The sequence below is a fragment of the Benincasa hispida genome, chromosome 10 (genome assembly GCF_027475165.1).
Source record: "Benincasa hispida cultivar pf3 chromosome 10, pf3_genome.v1.1, whole genome shotgun sequence".
NCBI lineage: Eukaryota > Viridiplantae > Streptophyta > Magnoliopsida > Cucurbitales > Cucurbitaceae > Benincasa > Benincasa hispida.
The window spans coordinates 13,611,137-13,631,134 of record NC_143487.1 but is presented as its reverse complement, the minus strand read 5'-3'; the positions used below and the strand labels follow the sequence as shown (position 1 = coordinate 13,631,134).

The 19,998-nt window shown below is 29.8% G+C and overlaps 2 protein-coding genes and 1 long non-coding RNA gene across 4 annotated transcripts; 2 read left to right on the top strand and 1 right to left on the bottom strand.

Moving 5' to 3' along the window:
- Nucleotides 1-6,663: 6,663 nt before the first annotated feature.
- Nucleotides 6,664-8,325, top strand: LOC120088428 (transcription factor MYB59-like). Of its 2 annotated transcripts, none has more exons than XM_039045715.2 (3): nucleotides 6,664-7,292; nucleotides 7,383-7,512; nucleotides 7,604-8,325. In XM_039045715.2, exons 1-3 carry the CDS (start codon nucleotides 7,178-7,180, stop codon nucleotides 8,151-8,153), a joined length of 795 nt encoding a protein of 264 aa, XP_038901643.1. In that variant the 5' UTR covers nucleotides 6,664-7,177; the 3' UTR covers nucleotides 8,154-8,325. The 2 variants fall into 2 exon arrangements, with proteins under 2 accessions (XP_038901643.1, XP_038901644.1); XM_039045716.2 differs by having other exon boundaries at nucleotides 6,741-7,263.
- A 4,455-nt stretch (nucleotides 8,326-12,780) lies between these two features.
- On the top strand, nucleotides 12,781-16,173 carry LOC120087868 (Protein-tyrosine phosphatase-like, PTPLA). Its single transcript, XM_039044836.2, has 9 exons — nucleotides 12,781-13,080; nucleotides 13,172-13,257; nucleotides 13,374-13,421; nucleotides 13,509-13,597; nucleotides 14,286-14,339; nucleotides 15,001-15,068; nucleotides 15,164-15,213; nucleotides 15,667-15,764; nucleotides 15,892-16,173. Exons 1-9 carry the CDS (start codon nucleotides 13,022-13,024, stop codon nucleotides 15,994-15,996), a joined length of 657 nt encoding a protein of 218 aa, XP_038900764.1. The 5' UTR covers nucleotides 12,781-13,021; the 3' UTR covers nucleotides 15,997-16,173.
- On the bottom strand, nucleotides 14,098-19,471 carry LOC150033119 (uncharacterized). The gene is made up of 2 exons (XR_016523968.1): nucleotides 19,289-19,471; nucleotides 14,098-15,939 (listed from the first exon to the last, which is right to left on the bottom strand). It is a non-coding gene; the product is annotated as an uncharacterized LOC150033119 (long non-coding RNA).
- Between the last annotated feature and the right edge of the window lie 527 nt (nucleotides 19,472-19,998).

The window sequence follows — 19,998 nt, the reverse complement described above, 5'->3', positions numbered from 1 at the left end:
AAGTAAATAAGAGGATTGAATAACAAACAAAACAAACAAAAATGACAAAAAGTAAAACGTGGTACAACAACCACCACAAATATTTTCCATTATGCCAATAAAATGAAAAGAAAAAAAATTCCAAATCTTATTCATCAAGGATTAAAATATGAATGTCTATCGATAACGAGGTTTCAATTATATGAATGTATTGATTGTTGATATCAACGAATATTTCTGTGAAACAAATCCTTCATAAATCTATTAACTAAAATTCATGATGAAGTTCTTTTAACTTTCTAAATAAGTTAAATTTTTTTTAGAAAAATAAAATATCAAAACAAGGTATAAATCTTATTAGGTTTAAATACTATTTTGGTCTCTATAAGTATATCTTAGCTAATTGGTAGTGGTTGATAATTAAAATTTTGTCATTATACCGTTAAATGTCATTACGAAGAAGGCGAGATGAAATGGTAAGCATACATTACTAAACTACCTCATCAGTGTATCGGTGTAAACAAATTTACGCCCAACAAACGTCAAACCCTGAATTTAAAAACACTCACATTTTCAAAAGTTTGTCGACAGTTTCATTCTCTCCCTGCTCATACATTCTACTGACACCAAGGTTTATCTTTAGGTTATTCGATCATCAGTAAGTACAATATATTTGAGTTCTTGTATTCCATTAATGGTTGATTTCAAACTTTTCATATCACTTCGATTTTATGTTCATCGCATGAAAAGGGAAGGAGGACAAGAAGAAGATCGGAAGTACTTCACTGGTGTTCTCCAGTGACTCAGAGTAAGGTCCTTTTTCCCCTTCTTGGAGGGTTCTTTGTTCTTGTTGGATCCCCAGATTATTTAATTTCTTTTTGTTATCAATGAACGGTTTTTTCATATGATATGTGCCTCATCTAGTTCATGATATTTCGGAACAAATGAATACTTGAACACGTATTGAACAAAAAGTTCATGTAAAATAACATAATATTCATACATGTGCACATCGATCTCGTTAGACAGTGAACAAGATCTCTGTAATCAGATTGAGTAAGAGAAAAAAAATATAAAAGAAATTGTTTATCATTACCATTATCGACCACAAACCAATTTGATCGATAACCATATAGAAAGGAAAAAAAATGATAAAATCACTTTTATTGACTTATTGTTGCCTACCAACCGAATCAATTAGAACAATAAATGATGACGTGTGGGAAAACAATTGGAAATTCGTTAAAAGATATCTAATAAAAACGGGTGGCTTCCACGTAATTTTCAAAACACGGTCGGATTAATCATCCCCAATTCCATAATCGGATTGTATTAATTGATTAAGGATTTCATATTAGGTCCCACAATTCATTATTATTACAAAATACAAGTTGAATTTCATATTAGGTCCCACGATTCATTATTATTACAAAATAAACAACAACAAACATAATAAAATAGAGCTCATTTTCAAATTACCATTGATGGATTATATTTACAAGGAATAAACAAAGCCTTATAAAAGTTATTTAATCAATTTTTTTTTTTAAAAAAAAATGTTTGTTTTCCAATCATGTGAACACATGTAAGGGAAAAAAACAAAGACACACGACGCATTTATGAATTATACTTGTTGTCTTACTCATTTTAACTCCACACCCAAAATTTTATATTATTTCGCTCAGGATTTTTTTTTGCTAATTTTAACTCTCAAAATTACTCATCGTATGTGTTTAAATTTATTTACTTAAGTAACAGTAAGCAAACACAATATTTTTTGTGTATAAAATTAACAACAAAAGTCTTTAAGGCTTAAAACGAACTTTTCAAATTTTAAGTATTTTTTATAATTTAACCTATAATTTATATTTCATTATACAATACTTAATCTTAATTTAACAAAAATGAAACGAATTTATAATGTGAAATACTATGTTTTTATCATTTTTTTTCAATGCAAGAACCCTAGCTACAATTGAACCATTAGAAAAATGTCATTTTTAGAAATTTTGCTATTTGGACCCAAAAACAAAATCCAAAACAAATTTATTAAACAGAAATTCCCTTAAATACTTCTGACTAAATAATTTGATAACACAAACAACATCCATATGGCAAATCAAAGAGTAACACACGGTCTAAATTTAATAATAGTGTCATATGTACTCGATCGGATCAGAGATTCAAATATTCTATCTCCGTTTGTTGAATTAAATAAAACAATTACAAGAATAAAATAAAATCATTAATATTTAAAATAGTAATAAATATTATATATCAATTGAACTACGTTAGAATTAGCATATCAATCAAGATAAAAAGAATAGATAAAGAGGGATTAGGGAGGGTTAAAATTAAAACTTAAAGGTGGTGATTTCCACGTCACGAGTGGTTTATCTCTTAAAAAAAATGAAAATAATAATAATAATAAAAAAAAAAAAGTGTTGGCACTAAAAGGGTTATTGAAAGGATGAATTGAAGGGGGGTGGGTGCAAAAAGGCAATAAAATATTTGGTGGGTTCTTAATTGCAAAATGCTAAATGCCTCACACTATACAATGGCTGCTCATAGTCATATTCAATACTCTTAGCGCCACCCACCTTATTATTTTATTATTATATTTTTTAGAAACAAAAAATTATTAAAATACTTATTCTTTTAGATAATTGCAATTGATAGTATTCTTAGAAATAATAAATAAGTGTATATCATCATCTAAAAAAAATACAAATATAGACAAGTCTATTAACAATAAACTTCTATCTTGATGGATTCTTATTAGTAATATGGTTTAGACTCGACAGATTATTTACATTTGGTCATATTTGCAATTTTTTTTATATTATGTTATATCTGCTAATATTTTGGGTCTAATGTCTATATTTGCAATTGTCCTTATTCTTTTTATACTTTGAGTATGTTTAGTAACCATTTTGTTTTACTTTTTTACTTTTGAAAATTATACTTATTTTTTAAAAGTTTGTTACTCATGGTTTTCACATTTCATGTGTACGCATTTGATTTCTTAGCCAATTTCTAAAAATAAAAACTACTTTTTGAAAACTACTTTTTTTAAGTTTTTAGAATTTGGCTCTGATTTTAAAAACACTCTTAAGGTGTAGATAAAAAACCCATAGATACTACTAGATGGAAATGATATCTTTGTCTATAGGCTTAATTTTTAAAAACCAAAAACCAAGGTCTCGTATATTAATTATTTTGTTTTTTGTTTTTGGTTTTTAAAAATTGAGCATATTTCTTTTTCATTTCTTAGAATGATTTGAATTCTTAGCAAATTCTAAAAACAAAGATAAATTTTTTAAAAGCTATTTTTTTTTAGTTTTCAAATTTTGGTTTGATTTTTTAAACCATTGGTAAAAAATAGATAACAAAAAAAGAATTTTGGAGATAAAAATAGTGTCTATAGGCTTAATTTTCAAAAAAAAAAAAAAAACAAAATGATTACCAAACATGACCCAAATGATTACCAAACAGGGCATTGATTTTTTATTTTCAATTTTAGTCTTTATATACATTCAAATGATCAATTTTAGTCTTTACATTTTCAATAAATCTTAAATTTAGCCCATACTTCTAATTATAGTTGCTTTCTTTTTCTATTTCTTAATTGATAACTAAATTTTTTACTATAAATTTTAGAAACGTATTCACATTGTATATTTTTTTCATGAATATTATTATTATTTAATAATTTTTAATTTCAATATCGATGATTAAATTTAAAATTTATTGAAAATATGAACACTAAAATTGAAGATTTAAAAATACATAGATTAAAATTAAACATATCTCGAAGTACTGGGACTAAAATAATATTTTAATCTTTCTTTATTTTATTAATTGCCATTTTGTCTGAATTTGAATTTTGAGACACACCCCAGGTGATACCAAATTCCATTTCCTCCTTATCATATGTTTCCTAGTGCTGTCATCTCATTTTACCAACTCAAAATAATTTATTCATAATATTAATTATAATGTTTCCAGCATTTATTTATTTTTTCTTTTTTTCTTTCTCTACCAAAATAGTATTAAATGGCTTTCTAAATTTATGTCCAAATGCATGTTTCTAAATTTGGGAATTGAAGTAGAGAAGTTTCAATACTTTCACAATCTATATGATTTTTTTTTCTCTTTATTAATATTTGAATTTGTATTTTTATTTTATGAGCTTCTTTTTAATGATGTGGAATTATCGATAATTAAGAGGGAAAATAATAAATATCTGGTTAGTACTGTAGTCCCAAAATAGTGGGATGTTTCATTTTGTGGAGGAATTGATAAGATTGTGATGGAACTTAATTTGATAAGATAAGGGTGTGGATAGGATTTTTGGCCAAAATCATACTCTTATTTTTAGTGGGGAGTTTTGATTGAATTCTTCTCTCTTTTTTTTTTTTCTTTTTTCTTCAAAGCAATTACTTTTATCAAATACCTTTTGTGTGTATAATTGTGATGGTCGTGTTGGTTTGAAGGTTTTCTTGCATATCTTTTATGGTCCGTTTATTTTCCAAAATATGTAATCGACTTTTGTATGAAAAATTATTGTATGTGTTTGGTTCATGTAATTTAGTTTTAGAAATTTTGGGTATTAATTTTCTATGGTTAAAATTATTATTAAAAGAGTAGGTTTTTATTATCATTTAAAAAGGTAGATTATTTTTTTTTTTTTTTTTTGATATGGTGCATGAGAGAGAAAAAAACGGTCTGTCAGATAAAAAAAATTCTTGCCTCTCTTTCTAAATCAATAACATGATTATTTCAAATTTGGAAATAATTAGTATATTATATTTTTAATTAAAAATATAATTTTAAATTAATTTAAATATTAAATAATGATTAATTTTCTTATTTTGTATCATTTAATTTTAAATTTGAACAAATAAACAAAAACATTTAACTCTTAGATATTAATTATATTACATATCCAAATACATACATTTATTACTCTAGATATTTAAATCATAAAGATTTAAATTCTATATATTTAATATCTATATCCATGAAACATTATCCACAATCCAAATGGCCGCTTAAAGTTTGATCTGTGTTTTCTTAAATGTTAAAATGAATTTTACTAAATAATATTGGACTTAAAGTTTATAACTTAGAGGATTTAAAAACTTATAAACCTAAAAAAAAATATTTACCATCCTACATAACATCTAGCTATAAAAATGACTAAAACTCCATCCAAAAAAAGGGTTAAAACACAATAACGACTTCGTTTGATAACCATTTTGTTTTTTATTGTTTGTTTTTTAAAATTAAGCCTATAGACACTACTTCCACCTTTAAATTTATTTCTTTGTTATCTAACTTTTTACCAATTATTTAAAAAAACAAGCCAAATGAAAACTAAAAAAACTAGCTTTTAAAAGTTTGATTTTATTTGTAGAATTTGACTGTGAATTCAACTATTATGAGGAGGAGATATATTTAATTTTCAAAAATAAAAAATAAAAAACAAAATGATTACCAAATGAAGCCTAAATCATTAAAAGGCGGTCAACTTGAGTCTAGCTCAATTGATAAGATATTAATTGCTATCTTAAAAATCAATAATTTAATCTTTCACCCGATAATTATTGAACAAAGTTGAACCAAAATCCATCGACAAACCTATACCAACTACTAAAATGTTCATGCAAACAAATATATCAAATCTATCTTAATTACTCCTATCAAGTTGAAGCAAAAAGCTGAAGAGAGGTCTAACTCATAGCCGAAGCTTTTTTAACTCGAAGATAAATAAGTCTAGATTTCATATACTAAGTTAGTTGTTAGTTTATCCAAACTCTATAGATTTAAGCTTACAAGACTTGTATTGTATAGCTCAATTAACATAGTATTTTCACTATCCATCTTGAAGTTTAAAGTTCCAATTGTCCTACAAGTCTCCATACATTGTATTAAAAAAAAAAAAAAAAAGCTTTTTTTAAATGACAAATCGAAGTTCCAAATACAAGTTATACAAATTCCTTTCAATAAGCCTCAAATTGGTCATCACATATTCAATGGATGTATTTTAAATTACACTCATCTTTTTGTAGTCTACTCTAACTACACGATAGAAAAGACATCAAAATAAATTTTTTTTTATTCCTAGATTTTTGTCTAGTTCCTATTTAGTTTCTAGGTTTGAAAATGTTATGTTTTGCATTTTGATTTGAACTTAGTCTAAGTTTCAAATTGTTACAATTTTATCTTTCAGATTTGAATTTTATTTTAATTTGTTTCTAGATTTCAGGGTTTTACTTTAAATACTCCCTATCAATTTTTGACGTTAATATATATTAATTAATTTAAAAGAATTATGAAGTGAAAATTTAAATTTAATATTTATAACGATGAAAAATAGTGAAAGTTGATTATTTATATTATTTTAAGTGAAGTAATAGGCATTATTACTAGAAACAGAGAGGTGAGTAGTTGAAGAGTATAAATCTCCAAATCTGTGGATAAAAAAATGGTTTTGTAAGCCGTTTGTCTTGCTGTTCTATTGCTGGTGGAATTTAGATGGTGTCTTTTCTGAATACAAATGATTTGACAAGCATTTTCATAAAAGTAAAAGGATCCCACTAACTACTTTATAACTTTCTACTACAGACAGTAATTTTAATTTTTTTGCTAATTGGAACTCTCTGGGGCATTTCGTCGAACACTTTCAACGCTTGTACCAAATGCCTTCCACAAGCAGACTCCACCTTATTTGAACTTCCAACAGATCAATCCCAACGTGGGTTTTATTAAAGGAGGAAAATCTCAATACATAGTGGGGTTTCTTTAAAACGATTTGAAAAAAAAAGACAGGAAGAATTGATCGCCCTTTGGGTTTGAAAGAGGCGTTTTTGAAAGCTACATCAACATATCAATCGCCTACTTTGATTATTTTTGGTGTTAATGGCTTACATCATATGCATAAGGTTACTTATCACTAAAAGCCCACTTCAGTTCCATGAAGGCCCTGCCCCCATTACATTACTTGTACGGTGAGGATTCAAACTCCCTCATAAAGTAAAGTCACTTGGTTGAGATTTAGATGCTATAAATATTAGTAGAATAAACCCAAAATCTCCATGAGTTGGTGGGAGAGAAGAAAGAAAGAAGAAAAGGGGTTTGGTTTTGTCTAGAGAAAAAGAAAAATGGTTGAAGGACAGGAAATCAGAAAGGGTCCATGGACAGAGCAAGAAGACATTCAACTGATTTGCTTTGTGGGCTTATTTGGCGATCGAAGATGGGATTTCATTGCAAAAGTTTCAGGTTTGAAGGTGGCGGGAGACAGTTACTAGGTAGGCTAAACTGAAGATTTAATGTTTTTGTTAAAGGGCTCTGTTTTAATTACTTTGGAATTTGGGAAATTTGTGGAATTTGTGTTGTAGGATTGAATAGGACAGGCAAAAGTTGCAGGCTTAGATGGGTTAATTACCTTCATCCTGGTCTTAAGAGAGGCAAAATGACTGTTCAAGAAGAAAGACTTGTGCTTGAACTTCACGCTAAATGGGGAAACAGGTTTATCTCTACAACTCCATAGATTCTTTTCTAAATCTAAACCATTATCTCTAAATTCCTCTGTTTCTTTTCTTTTTTGTTTTCATCTCAGATGGTCCAAAATTGCTAGAAAATTACCAGGTCGAACCGATAATGAAATCAAGAACTACTGGAGAACCCACATGAGGAAGAAAGCACAGGAGAAACGAAGGGCTTTGTCTTCATCTTCTTCTTCCTCATCATCATCATCTTCTTCTTCTTCTTCTTCCTTCCACAACCCAGCAAAGGAATTTCCTGCAGATACTGGACCAGTGAAGTTTTTTGACTCGGGGGGGTCTGAAATCTCAGCTTCATCATCAACAAAGAAGAAGATAGAAGAAAATCAAGAACTGGGTGATCAAAATGGATACTCCATGGATGATATATGGAAAGATATTGAGGTGTCAAATCATGAGAGTTTGATTATGAATCAAGATGTGTACAGTGAAGAAGACTGCAACAATAATAACTTTTCTTGTCCTGCTCTGAATTCTCCTTCTTCATGGGAGGATTATTACCGTGGGGATTCTCTGTGGAAGATGGAGGAGGAAGAAAGTAAGCTAATATTCTCTGGGTGGCCAGGCCATGGCTTAGCTCAGCCTAATCAGAATTTTTTCTATTGAATTTTGTGTATAATCAGTAGTGATTAATTTGATAATTATCTAAGAAGCGTGTTCCTTCTTGTGCTGTGTAAGTTAACAAATGCCATCGTAAGGTAGTATCTTTTAGCTGTGTTTTTGTTCATGTAACTAAGTTAAAGAATAATGGAAAGTGATGGATTTAGATCCATTTCCACTTGTGGGTTATGATCAATTTTAGTTGTTTTGATGGCTGTTCGTTTCTTCTATCTTCTAATCAAAAGCAACGGACTATATAAATAACAGAGAAAGATAAACATAAACATAAACATAAAGAAAGTGGTTAAGTTAAAAACACAAGGCGGCATTTGCTTTTCTGAGGCTGATTTATAAATTATATCTTGTTAGCTGGACAGTTCCATCAACACCATTACCAATTCAATTCCACCACATCGCTATATATATATATTAATGTTATTGCCAGTTTAATCTGACCTTTCGGATTTATTGTCTCTTTAATAACAATGTTTAATAAGTTATTCAACCTCAACTTTTAATTTTGTAAATTTTCTATCTTATACATCCTTTACATATTCACTTATATATATATTTTTAAAAATTTAGGGTTAAAAAAAAAAGTTGAAATTTATGTTTAAGAAACCCTAAAAGATTAAAGTTATGGGTAGTAGATACATTAATTTTTTTTAAAGGTCAAATACGCCAAAAACCTATTAGATACAAAATTTAATTTCTTCTTTTAGAGATCTAATTAAAACATAATTGAAAGTTTTAAGGCCCCGTTTGGTACCAATTTAGTTGTTTGTTTTCGTTTTTGAAAATTAAGTCTATAAACACTACTCTTATCTCCAAATTTGTTCTTTTGTTATCTATTTTCTTTTAAATTTAGCTAAGAATTCAACCATTGTATTTAAGAAAGATGCAAATCATTGTATCAGGGGAGAAATAGACTTGATTTTCAAAAACAAAATGGTTATAAAATGGGAGTATAAGTAATTTATCACACAAATGTAAAATGTTAAAATGTTATTTTACTAAAAAAAGAGGTGCAAGTTGAGTTAAGACAGGCAAAATGTTAGAAAATGGAAAGAAATGGATGGAAGTAAAAGGTAGGACAGTGAATGATTTTCCATCTCAGAAAATTTTGATAAGTGGAAGAGCATATTCAACAGTATGATACACTTGATGCCTCCAAAAAAAACCAAATGTATCCTATAGTTTGTCAAAAGAGAAACAATAATGATAATAATAACAAATAGTATCTATCACCCTTCTCAGAAGAAAGTATCTGCCAATTATTATATAGAAGAAACAAAATAATTGATGCTATGGGTTAATTTTTAACATTAAAGAGAAAATAAAATAACATCCATTTACCCATTCTACTTCTTTGGTATGTTGCTAGCTCTAGGCTGGGTTGACCAGAGCCCTAGCTCACCCACCACTAAGCAAACAGTAAAGTTCAACATCTTCATCTTTCAATTAGCCACCGAGACTAAAGAACTATTTTAGATCGATTAGACACGACACAAAAGTAAGAAAGAGCACTTGTAATACTCAATAATGCATTCGGTTGATATAGTCACATCAAAACATGTTAATTCGTATCAATAAAATTGAGTACATATATGATCGACGTTTATATGTCTGTCAGCTGAGGCAATAATAATAAATCTGAAGTGACTGAAATAAAAAAAAGATATTGTTTTATGGTGTACACCTCTTTTTGTGCCATGGAAGTATGTCACATTTTGATGCTTTGATTTAATTGATTTTAATTGATGCTTGATTAGTCTAATCAAACAACATACCCATCCTATAATTAATCTAATGTGTAATTCCTTTGTAAGTAATGGAGTCTAAGTGATTACTTATTTACAAGAGTCCATGTCCATGATTCTGAACCACATTCCTAATGGAGAGAGAAAAGTGGGGATGGGAATAATTCCTCATTTGACCAGTCAACAAGCTTAAATGGTTTCTTTGTGATTAGAATAGTAAAGGTATAACTCACTAAATAAAAAATCCCACTAACGTTTTCAAATATAAGAAAATGAATCAAAATATTTATAAATATAACAAAATTTTACGATAGATCGTGATAGACTACTATTTGTATTTATCTATATCATGATAGATTCAGATTGTAATCTATGGCAAATAAAGTGTGGCATCTCATTTTACTATTATTTATAAATATTTTTAGTATTTTTCTATTTAAAATAAATTTCTTAATTCTTCACACACGGCTAAAAACTAAGAAGGAAACCATGTAATTTACAAGTAATTATTCAAAGAAAGCCACCACAATATGACATCTTTTGATAATTATAAGATGTAAATTAAAAAATTTACATTCTCTTATTTACTTTTAGATACAGATTCGTTGTTTTTTTTTTTTTTTCTTTTTTTTTACAGATTTTCTCACATGTATTCAACCATTTGTGGCCGCATCCCAAATGATTTTCCTCTTAATCAGGTATATAACAGTAATTATACTATCATTTTAAAAAATAGCAAAAGATAGGATCCTTTTGAATTATAACAAAATACATCAATGTCACGTGAATCCAATTTTATGAAATTCTAAAATACCTTCATTGTCCTTTTTAATTGCAATGTGATTAATTCGACATCTTTATTATTGAAACTGTAATTAATTGCTCAATTATATATCCAACACTTTCAACGTCAACTAAGATCATCATTTCCGGATAATTTTCTATAAATCTCGCGATTTAATAGTTGTTTTGAATTTTCGAATTAGATTTAATACTTATTTTGAATTTTCAAATCTTGTACATCAACTCATTTTCAAATCTTGTTTTGAAATTTAAAATATATATTAATTATCCTAATTGAGATTTGTCATTCTTATTATACTTTCTATTAATCTTAATCAAGATTCACGGATTTTAAATTATTTTGAACATTATATTTATGATATTTTGTTTCAAATATAAAATATTATAATAGAACAAGTAGCCCTAGCTTTCTTCATCCTCTGTATTGAACACTTTCTTGTTATGGTTGTTTTGTTCAATGGTAAGTGGGATAAAAATAACCACGATCATGACTTTTGATTTATTGAAGTTTCTGTTGCTTCGAACACGTCTTTTTTAATATTCATATCTTTTTACTATTTTATTTTTTGTTCTCAATCGACGACAAGTTTACTCTGGAGGCTTGACTTAATCAATCAAATTCACTTATGCATAAATGGTAGGCTAAGGATATGGAAAGTATTGGTATTAACCAGTTTGCCTTGGGGCCTTAAACCTACCTCACATATTCAATCAAGGAAAGATGTACCATCGTTGAATATTTGTTGTTTCTCTTCTTTTCAAGAGATCTCCATAATTGACATCAACACCACATCATAATTGGTTAGTAGTTTCAATTGACGATCTTTAATTGGGATTTTCATACTCCAATCTAAATCGGTTTCTTTCTTCGTGAATAAAATTATTTAGATAAAGTTTTTATCAGTTTAACCCTAACTTTCTAAACTTATATTTTGGATCTAGAACAAGAAAAGATATTGTTACAGAATTTTGGGTAAGTTCAAAAGCAATTTAGATGGTTTGGTTAATTGATTTTGAATTGTATTATACTTGTTTTTAAGTTTAGTGTATTTGTTTGGCGTAGTTTGGAGATTAATTACATGTATTTGTAGGTTACATAATTATCTCATATTGCCAAAAACTTTAAAAAGACCTTTTATGACTACAAATCCCTTGTAACTATTTTTTTTTATCATACATCTTTATTTTCTCCTAAAATATCTCTCATGTTTTAAATCATCAAATCATATTGTTATTTTTTCTTCCAACATTAGAACTAAACCATTTTTTTCAACTATCATTATTTGTTTGTTTTGATTTTCTTAATCTTTTTTCAACTCATTTTATGTTTTTGAATTTTGATTTTTAAATTAGTTTGAAAAGTTTAGAGTGAAGAGTGAAGACGAACCAATCGCATTTAAAGTAGTAAGGTGGAGGAAATTATGGCTGCCATGATGGATTCAGAGACAACAGTTCTATACATGACAACATCATTGTTAGGAGTTGAGATCGACGATGGAGCCTGTGTCGGAGGAGTTGGAGTTGGGACAGAAGAATGGAACTGAAATGATCACTAGTGGCTCTGAAGTTGGGATAGAAGGAGCAATAAATGAAGCCGGTAGAAAAGGAGTCGAAGTCGAAGCTAATGGTGAAGTCTTGGAGGAAGAAAAGGGACTCCCTCGACGAAGCAAGGGATGAAGACAAAATTCAAGTTGGAGGTATCGCCACTATTGGTGGAGTTGATTTCGGAGAGAAAAATGGTGACAACTTGATTGGAGAAGAGATTGGTGTGGTGTTCAGAATATGACCAACCGATAGTCTCTAGATGTTTCTTTTAATTACAGTATAATTACAAATATTTCTTTATAAGTCAATTGCAATTCATTTGCATGTAATTGGGTTAGTTTAAACTTTTATAAATTCTTTTATTTTTTATTTTTAATTTATTTGGTCATTTTTACAAATAGATGTTGATTTCCTATTTTTACAAAGGAAAAGAAGTTAAATTTTGTTATCGTTAGCCCTTTTCCCTAATGCGGAGACAGAAGGGTTCGCAATTTACTTGGCTGGGAAAAACAGGTTCTATGGTTGGCAATTTATTGACCTCGAAGGCCAAAGTGAGTCAAACTCAAAACAAAGAAAACAATAAGACCAGGTTAATTCCAATCCTATTTTCCTATTGCCCTTGTCCTATATGTGATTTTTCCCAATTCCCAAATTGCCTTCTCGAAGGGAAAAACCTGAGAGAACCCATCAAAACAGAAACTTTCTGTTTCCATTTCCGATTTGACAGTCAAGAAGTAGGTTACTGTTCAAACTGCCAACAACACAATGTCTCGTCTATCAAATTTCTATCTTCTAACTTACAATTCCCTCCAAGCTTTGGGCTGGTAATGGTGTTTTTCTTTTGTCTCTTTCAATTTTCTGGGCTTATCTTCCTGTTGTTCTTGGTCAGCATGGAACTATGTTTCTTGTTATCAGGATGGTTTCTCTTTATAGACTTGTGGGCAATTTTGCAGCCACTAAATCTACAAGTGGGGCTTACTCTTCAACCGGAGAACTTGTTTGTAAGTTTTTTGCCTTCGGTTTTGTTCTAGGATAAAGTTGAGAATTCTGATAGGAAATATCGGCTGAATTGGATTGTGGATATGAGAAGTTATTGTGCTTTCCTTTCTCTTCGAAGGTTTCCTGCAAGCTGCTGCATTCTTGGAAATCATTCATGGAGCTGTTGGTAATTTAAAGGAACCTTGGTGTTATTCTTTTGTTTGATATCCAAATATGATAAAGGGTTGGGATTTTTCCTTTAAACGTACTCCAGGTCTGGTACCAACTGGAGTGCTGCTTCCTCTGATGCAGTGGGGTGGGAGGGTGCATTTTGTGGTTGCAGTTGTTCGTCAACTTGATGAGGTTCTCTGTCTTTCTCATTTCCTTGCATTTTCTTTACCAGAAAGGTGTAGTTTCTTGTTGGATGTTTTCCTCATATGCGCTGATAATGTTGGATGTTTACCTTCATTTATCAATTTAAGTTTTTGGGTCAACTGATAATTTAACATAGTTTCAGAGCATGAGATCCCGTGTTCAAACCCAAGTGAGGGGAGTGGAGTGTTCATATCAAGGGTAATTGGAATGGGTAGCACTTTTATGGTTAATAATTAAGTGTATAGCAACATTGCAAATATAGCAAAATCTATTAATGATAGGCTCTATCGGTGATTGACTCCTATTAGCAATATAATCTATCACTAATAAACTCCAAGAGTTGTATCTAAATTTTGTTGTATTTGCAGATTCTTTTGTAGCTTGATTGCTATATTTGTAACTGCCCCTAATATTAAATTTACTTCCGCCTATTAATTTAAGATTTTGAGTCAATTGATGATTTAACAACCAAAGAACTAGAAGAAATATTGGAAATATTGTGTACTCAATTGTACTATTAATGAAGAGTAAACATAGGTATATATAAGCATCAGTGCTCCACTAACTACTCTAACAAACTATTTGAAAGAGTCTTATTACAAATTGAATAATATAAACAGCCATAAGAATCACAACTAATACAAGTACTTCACAATTCTTTCTTTTTGATTGACAGATTCAACAGTTGCCTTCTGTTTTCATCACTTTCCTGGCTTGGAGCTTATCTGAGGTAAATTCTTTTCTTTTTCCTTTCAAAATTAGATATCTGTGGCTTACTGCTCATTTCTTTCTTTAGATTACTTAACAAAGAAAATTGGGTAGTGAACAAGCAGACATTTTTTAAACAAATATCTGAGAACAAAATTAGAGCTTGATTTTAGACTTTTTTGTTTGTCAGAGACAAGTAGCCAAATACCAATTTAGTCTATAATTATAGACAGGTGGTTTGGTAGGGCTGAGCTAGTGAGCAATAATCATGCAAACATAATTGTAATCTGCTACAAATATCAGAGATTTGACCTTCCTCTACTAAAATCTAGATAAAGTAGACATTAATTAAACCTTAATGGAAGAGATCATTTAAGAAACCCTAATGTTGACTTATTTATCAGAAATGAAAAGTGAAATCTAAGTCTTCTGGATCCAACCTATCCATATCTGAAAGAAGAAAGGAAGAAAGAAAAAGGTTAATGGCAATCTCAAAGTAAAATGAAACTGATCTTGCATTTTGTACTTTGCTAGTTTGCCGACTTCTTAACTATTTCCTTTTCTCTCTTTGCTGCTTATTTCCATTGGTTTACCTGGAGATCTCTGCTTCACATTGTAATTGTTTCATAGGTTTCCTCATTCAATTGGGTTTCTGGATTTTTACTGTGATGAAATGGATTCAGGTTATCAGATATTCTCATCATGCTTTCAATTGCTTGGGAGTTTGCCCATTTTGGCTTACATATCTTAGGTACCCTTCCTGAATGTTCTTCCAAAGAAAACTACATGTACTCAAAATGAAAAAAATAATTTCCATATTTAAATATGTGTTCTTGTTTCGTCTAGGTACACTGCATTCATAGTTCTCTATCCTACTGGAGTGACAATTGGTGAAAGTGAGTACACAACATCTAACTCATCTTGATTTCTAAAATTTGATATATCTCCAAGGAAGTGGCAGAGTGCTTAGTTCCCATGTGGGTTTTATAGTCAGTTGTGGAGCTGAGCTATGTATGGCTACATAAACCCAAGCTTCCAAATATATTCTCAAGCCATACATTTTTACAAAACACGAGCCTAGAAACCAAACAGATGCTTCAAAAACCTTAGTTTCAAGAATTTATTCCTCTACACACAATATAATCATTAGTACATAAACTCAACCTTCTCAACCCTAACTTACGCAAAATGAACCACCTTGCTTTATTACACAATGAGTCAAATATCCCCTCTTCTCCTTACCAATATTTTAAAATTACTTGTATAATTTACTGTTGAGTGATGCACAGAACAGAAACTAATATTCTATTTCATCAAGGCGACTTATCACAACGTTTTATTTTGTTCAGTGTGGCTCATGTACCAAGCAATTCCATTTATGGTAAAGAAGAACCTCTATGCAGATGTTTTTGCTTACCTCCCCTTCAGCTATTACAATTTCATCAGGGTATGTCCAAACCCTCAGTAGATCTTTCTAAGAAGAACTTGGTTATTTTGGTTTACCTGAAGTGAGATTACTCTAGATGTAGTCCTGCCAATATATGCTTAACTTCCTCTCTAATATTGTTATTCAGGTTCTGCTTCTTGTCTACCCATTATTGTTCTTGAAACTGTACCTACATCTGTTCAAGCAAAGGAGATCAAAATTGGGCAAGCAGCATAAGAAGAAGAGAAACTAAAGGTTAGGCTGATCTTGTATCAATCTACAGTAAACAATTCATTCTTGGAGTTTGATAATTTAGACAGTTGACGATGATGCTTGGATTTATAAATGGTGATTCACAAGATGATGAAATGATTCTATAGCATCTAGTGCTAGCCAATTAGTATGAAGATATAAAAAGGAAAATTTTCAATGTTTGGGTTCAATGTGGTCTGCTTAATCTAGAATGAGGGAGGAGCCCTCGTTCAAGAATGATTTTTCCAATGACCAGAATGGTGAGGAAAAGCAGAAGAATATAAATTTATGAGCCGTAGATGATATTTTTCAGTACGGATGACATTGAATTATATTACTATTTGTTGATTTTTTCCACGTTCAATTGATCTTCGTTTCTAGATATTACCAATAACCCATCATCAATACCACTTTTATTTAAAAATTGTGTGTGCTAGCTGACGCTAAAGCGGATGAATTGGAATCTAATGGCTTATTAAATAAGATATCGTCTCAACAAGTAGTTGTTTAAATATATTATTACGTCAACAAGTAATTGTCTTGTATATATATCTATTTTTTCTTGTTCACGGGTGTCTATCAGTTATGTTAGATTGAAATGTGATGTCTTGATGTAAAGTTGTCTAATCAAATTCTTGACTCAATAATTATACTTAGTGGGAAATCATGTCTTATAACCTATGAGAAACTTATGTGAATCTGAACGTACAGTGGATAAGACATCAAATACTATTTCATATGTTATAATCATCATTTGTTATTACAGAAAATCTTCCGACACATCTAATTCCTCGTTAACCTATCCAGAAAAGGGACAGCTTTTTTTTTAGGGGAAAAAAAGTAAAGAAAAGGGCCTAAGATTATAAATAAATCTACACTGCGGCAAGTGTGGATGAAAAATACAACTCTTTTGCATGCTTGCCTATTTAATAGTTAAATTACCTTTGTTTCAAGTAAATTAGTTCGAGAACTATTATTTTGTAAAATATTGATTTAAAAAATATGTTAGTTATCACAAGAACTCCATCGGCAAGAACACAAAAGGTTAAAAAGGGAGGGAAAAAAAAGAATAAAATAATTTTGACTTTCCGACTCTGATCTTTTGACTTTAAAAGAAAAGGAATACTATAATATAGTTGCCTCACTTTAAAGTACAAGTTAAATCTGTAGATCTGTTTACTAATCTATATACTAAAAGTAATTTAAAGTTAAGCATTCAAATTTCTTTGAACTCTTCATCTGGCTTCTATTGTGAAAGTGATAACATGGCATAACGGATTGGACAATGAATAATTTGATCTCACATTTTTGTTAACTTCAAACTAAGATTATGGAGCTAGAGACAAAACCTGAATCTTCAAGAAATTTGATGAGATAAAATTAAAATTATAAATGTTTGAAGACTTAAAAAAAAAATTAATATTACTTTAGTTCCTATACTTCCAACATTAGTTTATTTTAGTTCATGTACTTTTAGAATGTTAATTTTGGACCATATACTTTTAAAAAATAGCCATTTTGGTCCAAAATTTTGACATAAATTTTACAGAAATATTTTAATACAATTTTATATTTAGTGAAGAAATATTATGGTAAAAATTTGAACAAAAAAAATAGGAAAAAAATGAAAATTAAAAGACTAAGATGGCCACTTTTTGAAAGTACAATGACTAAAATAAACATTTCAAAAGTATAGTGACCAAAATAGATATTTTGAAAGTACAAAGATAAACAAGTATTGAAAGTATAGGAATCAAAATAAATCAAAATTAACTAAATATACATTGACTAAAGTAGTATTTTAACAAAAAAACGAAGAAAAAGTTGGAAAGGCAAACTCGTATTTGAAGTAATTGCCTTCAACCGTAAGTTATATGCATGAAACAAGGATGAAAATCAAATCTAGATCAGTTTTCTTGGGTTTAATTTTTTTTTTTTTCCATCCTTGAGTTATATAGGCCTATTTGAAATAAGACCTTAATGTTTTTATATACTCGAGTCATGTCCCAAACATATTTTTTAATTATTTTAAAAAAAAAGTTCTCATTACTAAATCTATCCTGAAAAAAGAACAATCTACTATGACAATGACATGTTTTGCTTGGTTGTCAGGATTAAGAAAAAAGACATCTAAATATTTATCAGTCATTTTTACATATCAGTCAAAACAAAAATGTTCGAAACATTCATGTATATTTTATGCATAACGAAATGAAATGTGTAGATGTTTTGGTTTACATGATGCAACCCAACTACAATAGACCATGTCAGATATACTACAATCAATCATTTTTCTTAATAGAGATAAGACCAATGACATTATTACAACAATAAGCTTGATGGAATAATTGTCACTTTTAGAACTTTTTTGAAGTATCAAATTGGATATAAACTTGAAATTCAAGGAGGAAAACGAAATAAATGGAGGGGAAAGAACATTTCCCCTTTGGCAAATAACTAAGCATTCAAATATATGATTGCAATGGCCATGATTTTATTCCAAGGGGAAAAAAAAGTGTTTTTTGACTTTCTGTGTCCACTAATCTATTGATTGCTTTTGCATCTGTCTTTTCGGTTCGGTGGTCTCCTTCACCGAGCTTTTTGTCTCAAAAATATCCACTCTTTATTACCCCTTTTTCCCGTCCTCCTTTTTCTTTTATATTTTCCCGAGACACCCACCAAATCTAATCATTTCGTAAAAGCAGAGAGAAAGTAAGTATTGACTTTTTGAGTTTAGAATGTGTAAGTGTTAGTTTATATGCACAGAGTACACAAAATATGCAGCTCTCCACCCCCCCCCCCCCCCCCCCCCCACCCACACACACTCTCCCTCTGCCGTCATGTCTCATATACTGATACACTACACCAAACTGCTCCCAACGCATTGGCAACAGACAACCCTTTTCCTACACTAAAAAGTTCATTGGGGACTTTTATCGAACACTTGATGGGCATTCCTTTGCCTCTCCAAAATCCACAGCCTTTAATGGGCATCCTTTCCCTCTGCCATACAGCCAATCCAAATGCTAACAATACAGTAGAAACGACCAATGAAAAAGACCGGTTTTGAAGGGATGGGATTTGGGGGATTGGAGAAAATTTTGAAGGGTTTGATTACTTGGGTAGCTGGAATTAAGAATCCTATGACATGAATTGAGTTATTAAGCACATTGGGTTTTGCTTTTTGTGTATAATCATGGCAATCATAACACATGAACCAACAATTCTAAGTTTTAATCACTCAAATAACAACCAAACTAAAAAAGTTTTACAATGACTTTCGAGAAATTTACCTGTCGAATTCCTTCTTCCTCTGAGAAACCACTTACTTTCCGTCTCGACAAACCCAATTAACCCAAGCTCCAAAATGATTATTCCCAGTGAATTTTCCTGTCCAAGTCTTTTGCTTTGAGGCTTTTACTAGAGTATCGTTCGTCGGTTAAATTATGACCACCATTTGTCGCAATCATCTTCCTTCTATTTTTGTGGGCATTCTCTCTTAAAAATTAGGGGCCTTTCCCCTTTGATTATTCTATCAGTAATCATTAAATTTTAATTGATACTTGATAGATATAATTTCCATCCTTTTTGTTTATTTTATTTTAACCATTATATTTTCAAATATTATATTAGAATATTTAGGATTTACATATAAAATCATTCTAATCATCTTTGCTATAAATGGCATTGTAATCATTGTAATCATTCTAAATCTAATTGTCTTTGATTTCAGACTTTGTTTAATTTATATACATTGGATATATTTTGTTTTAAAAATTGTATATGCATGGTATTCATAACTAAATTGAATGATCGATGGAAGCATAATTTAATTATAAGTTATTTTAAGGTCGTAGGTCTAAATTTTGTTCGTATTGTAATTTTTGGTTTTATTTAATTTTCTAGATATTATTTCAACGATATTACATTACTGTACAAATAAGAATGAAATTATCTAAAATTATAACTACACTCAAGTTATTTTTAAAGATATGTGGTCAAT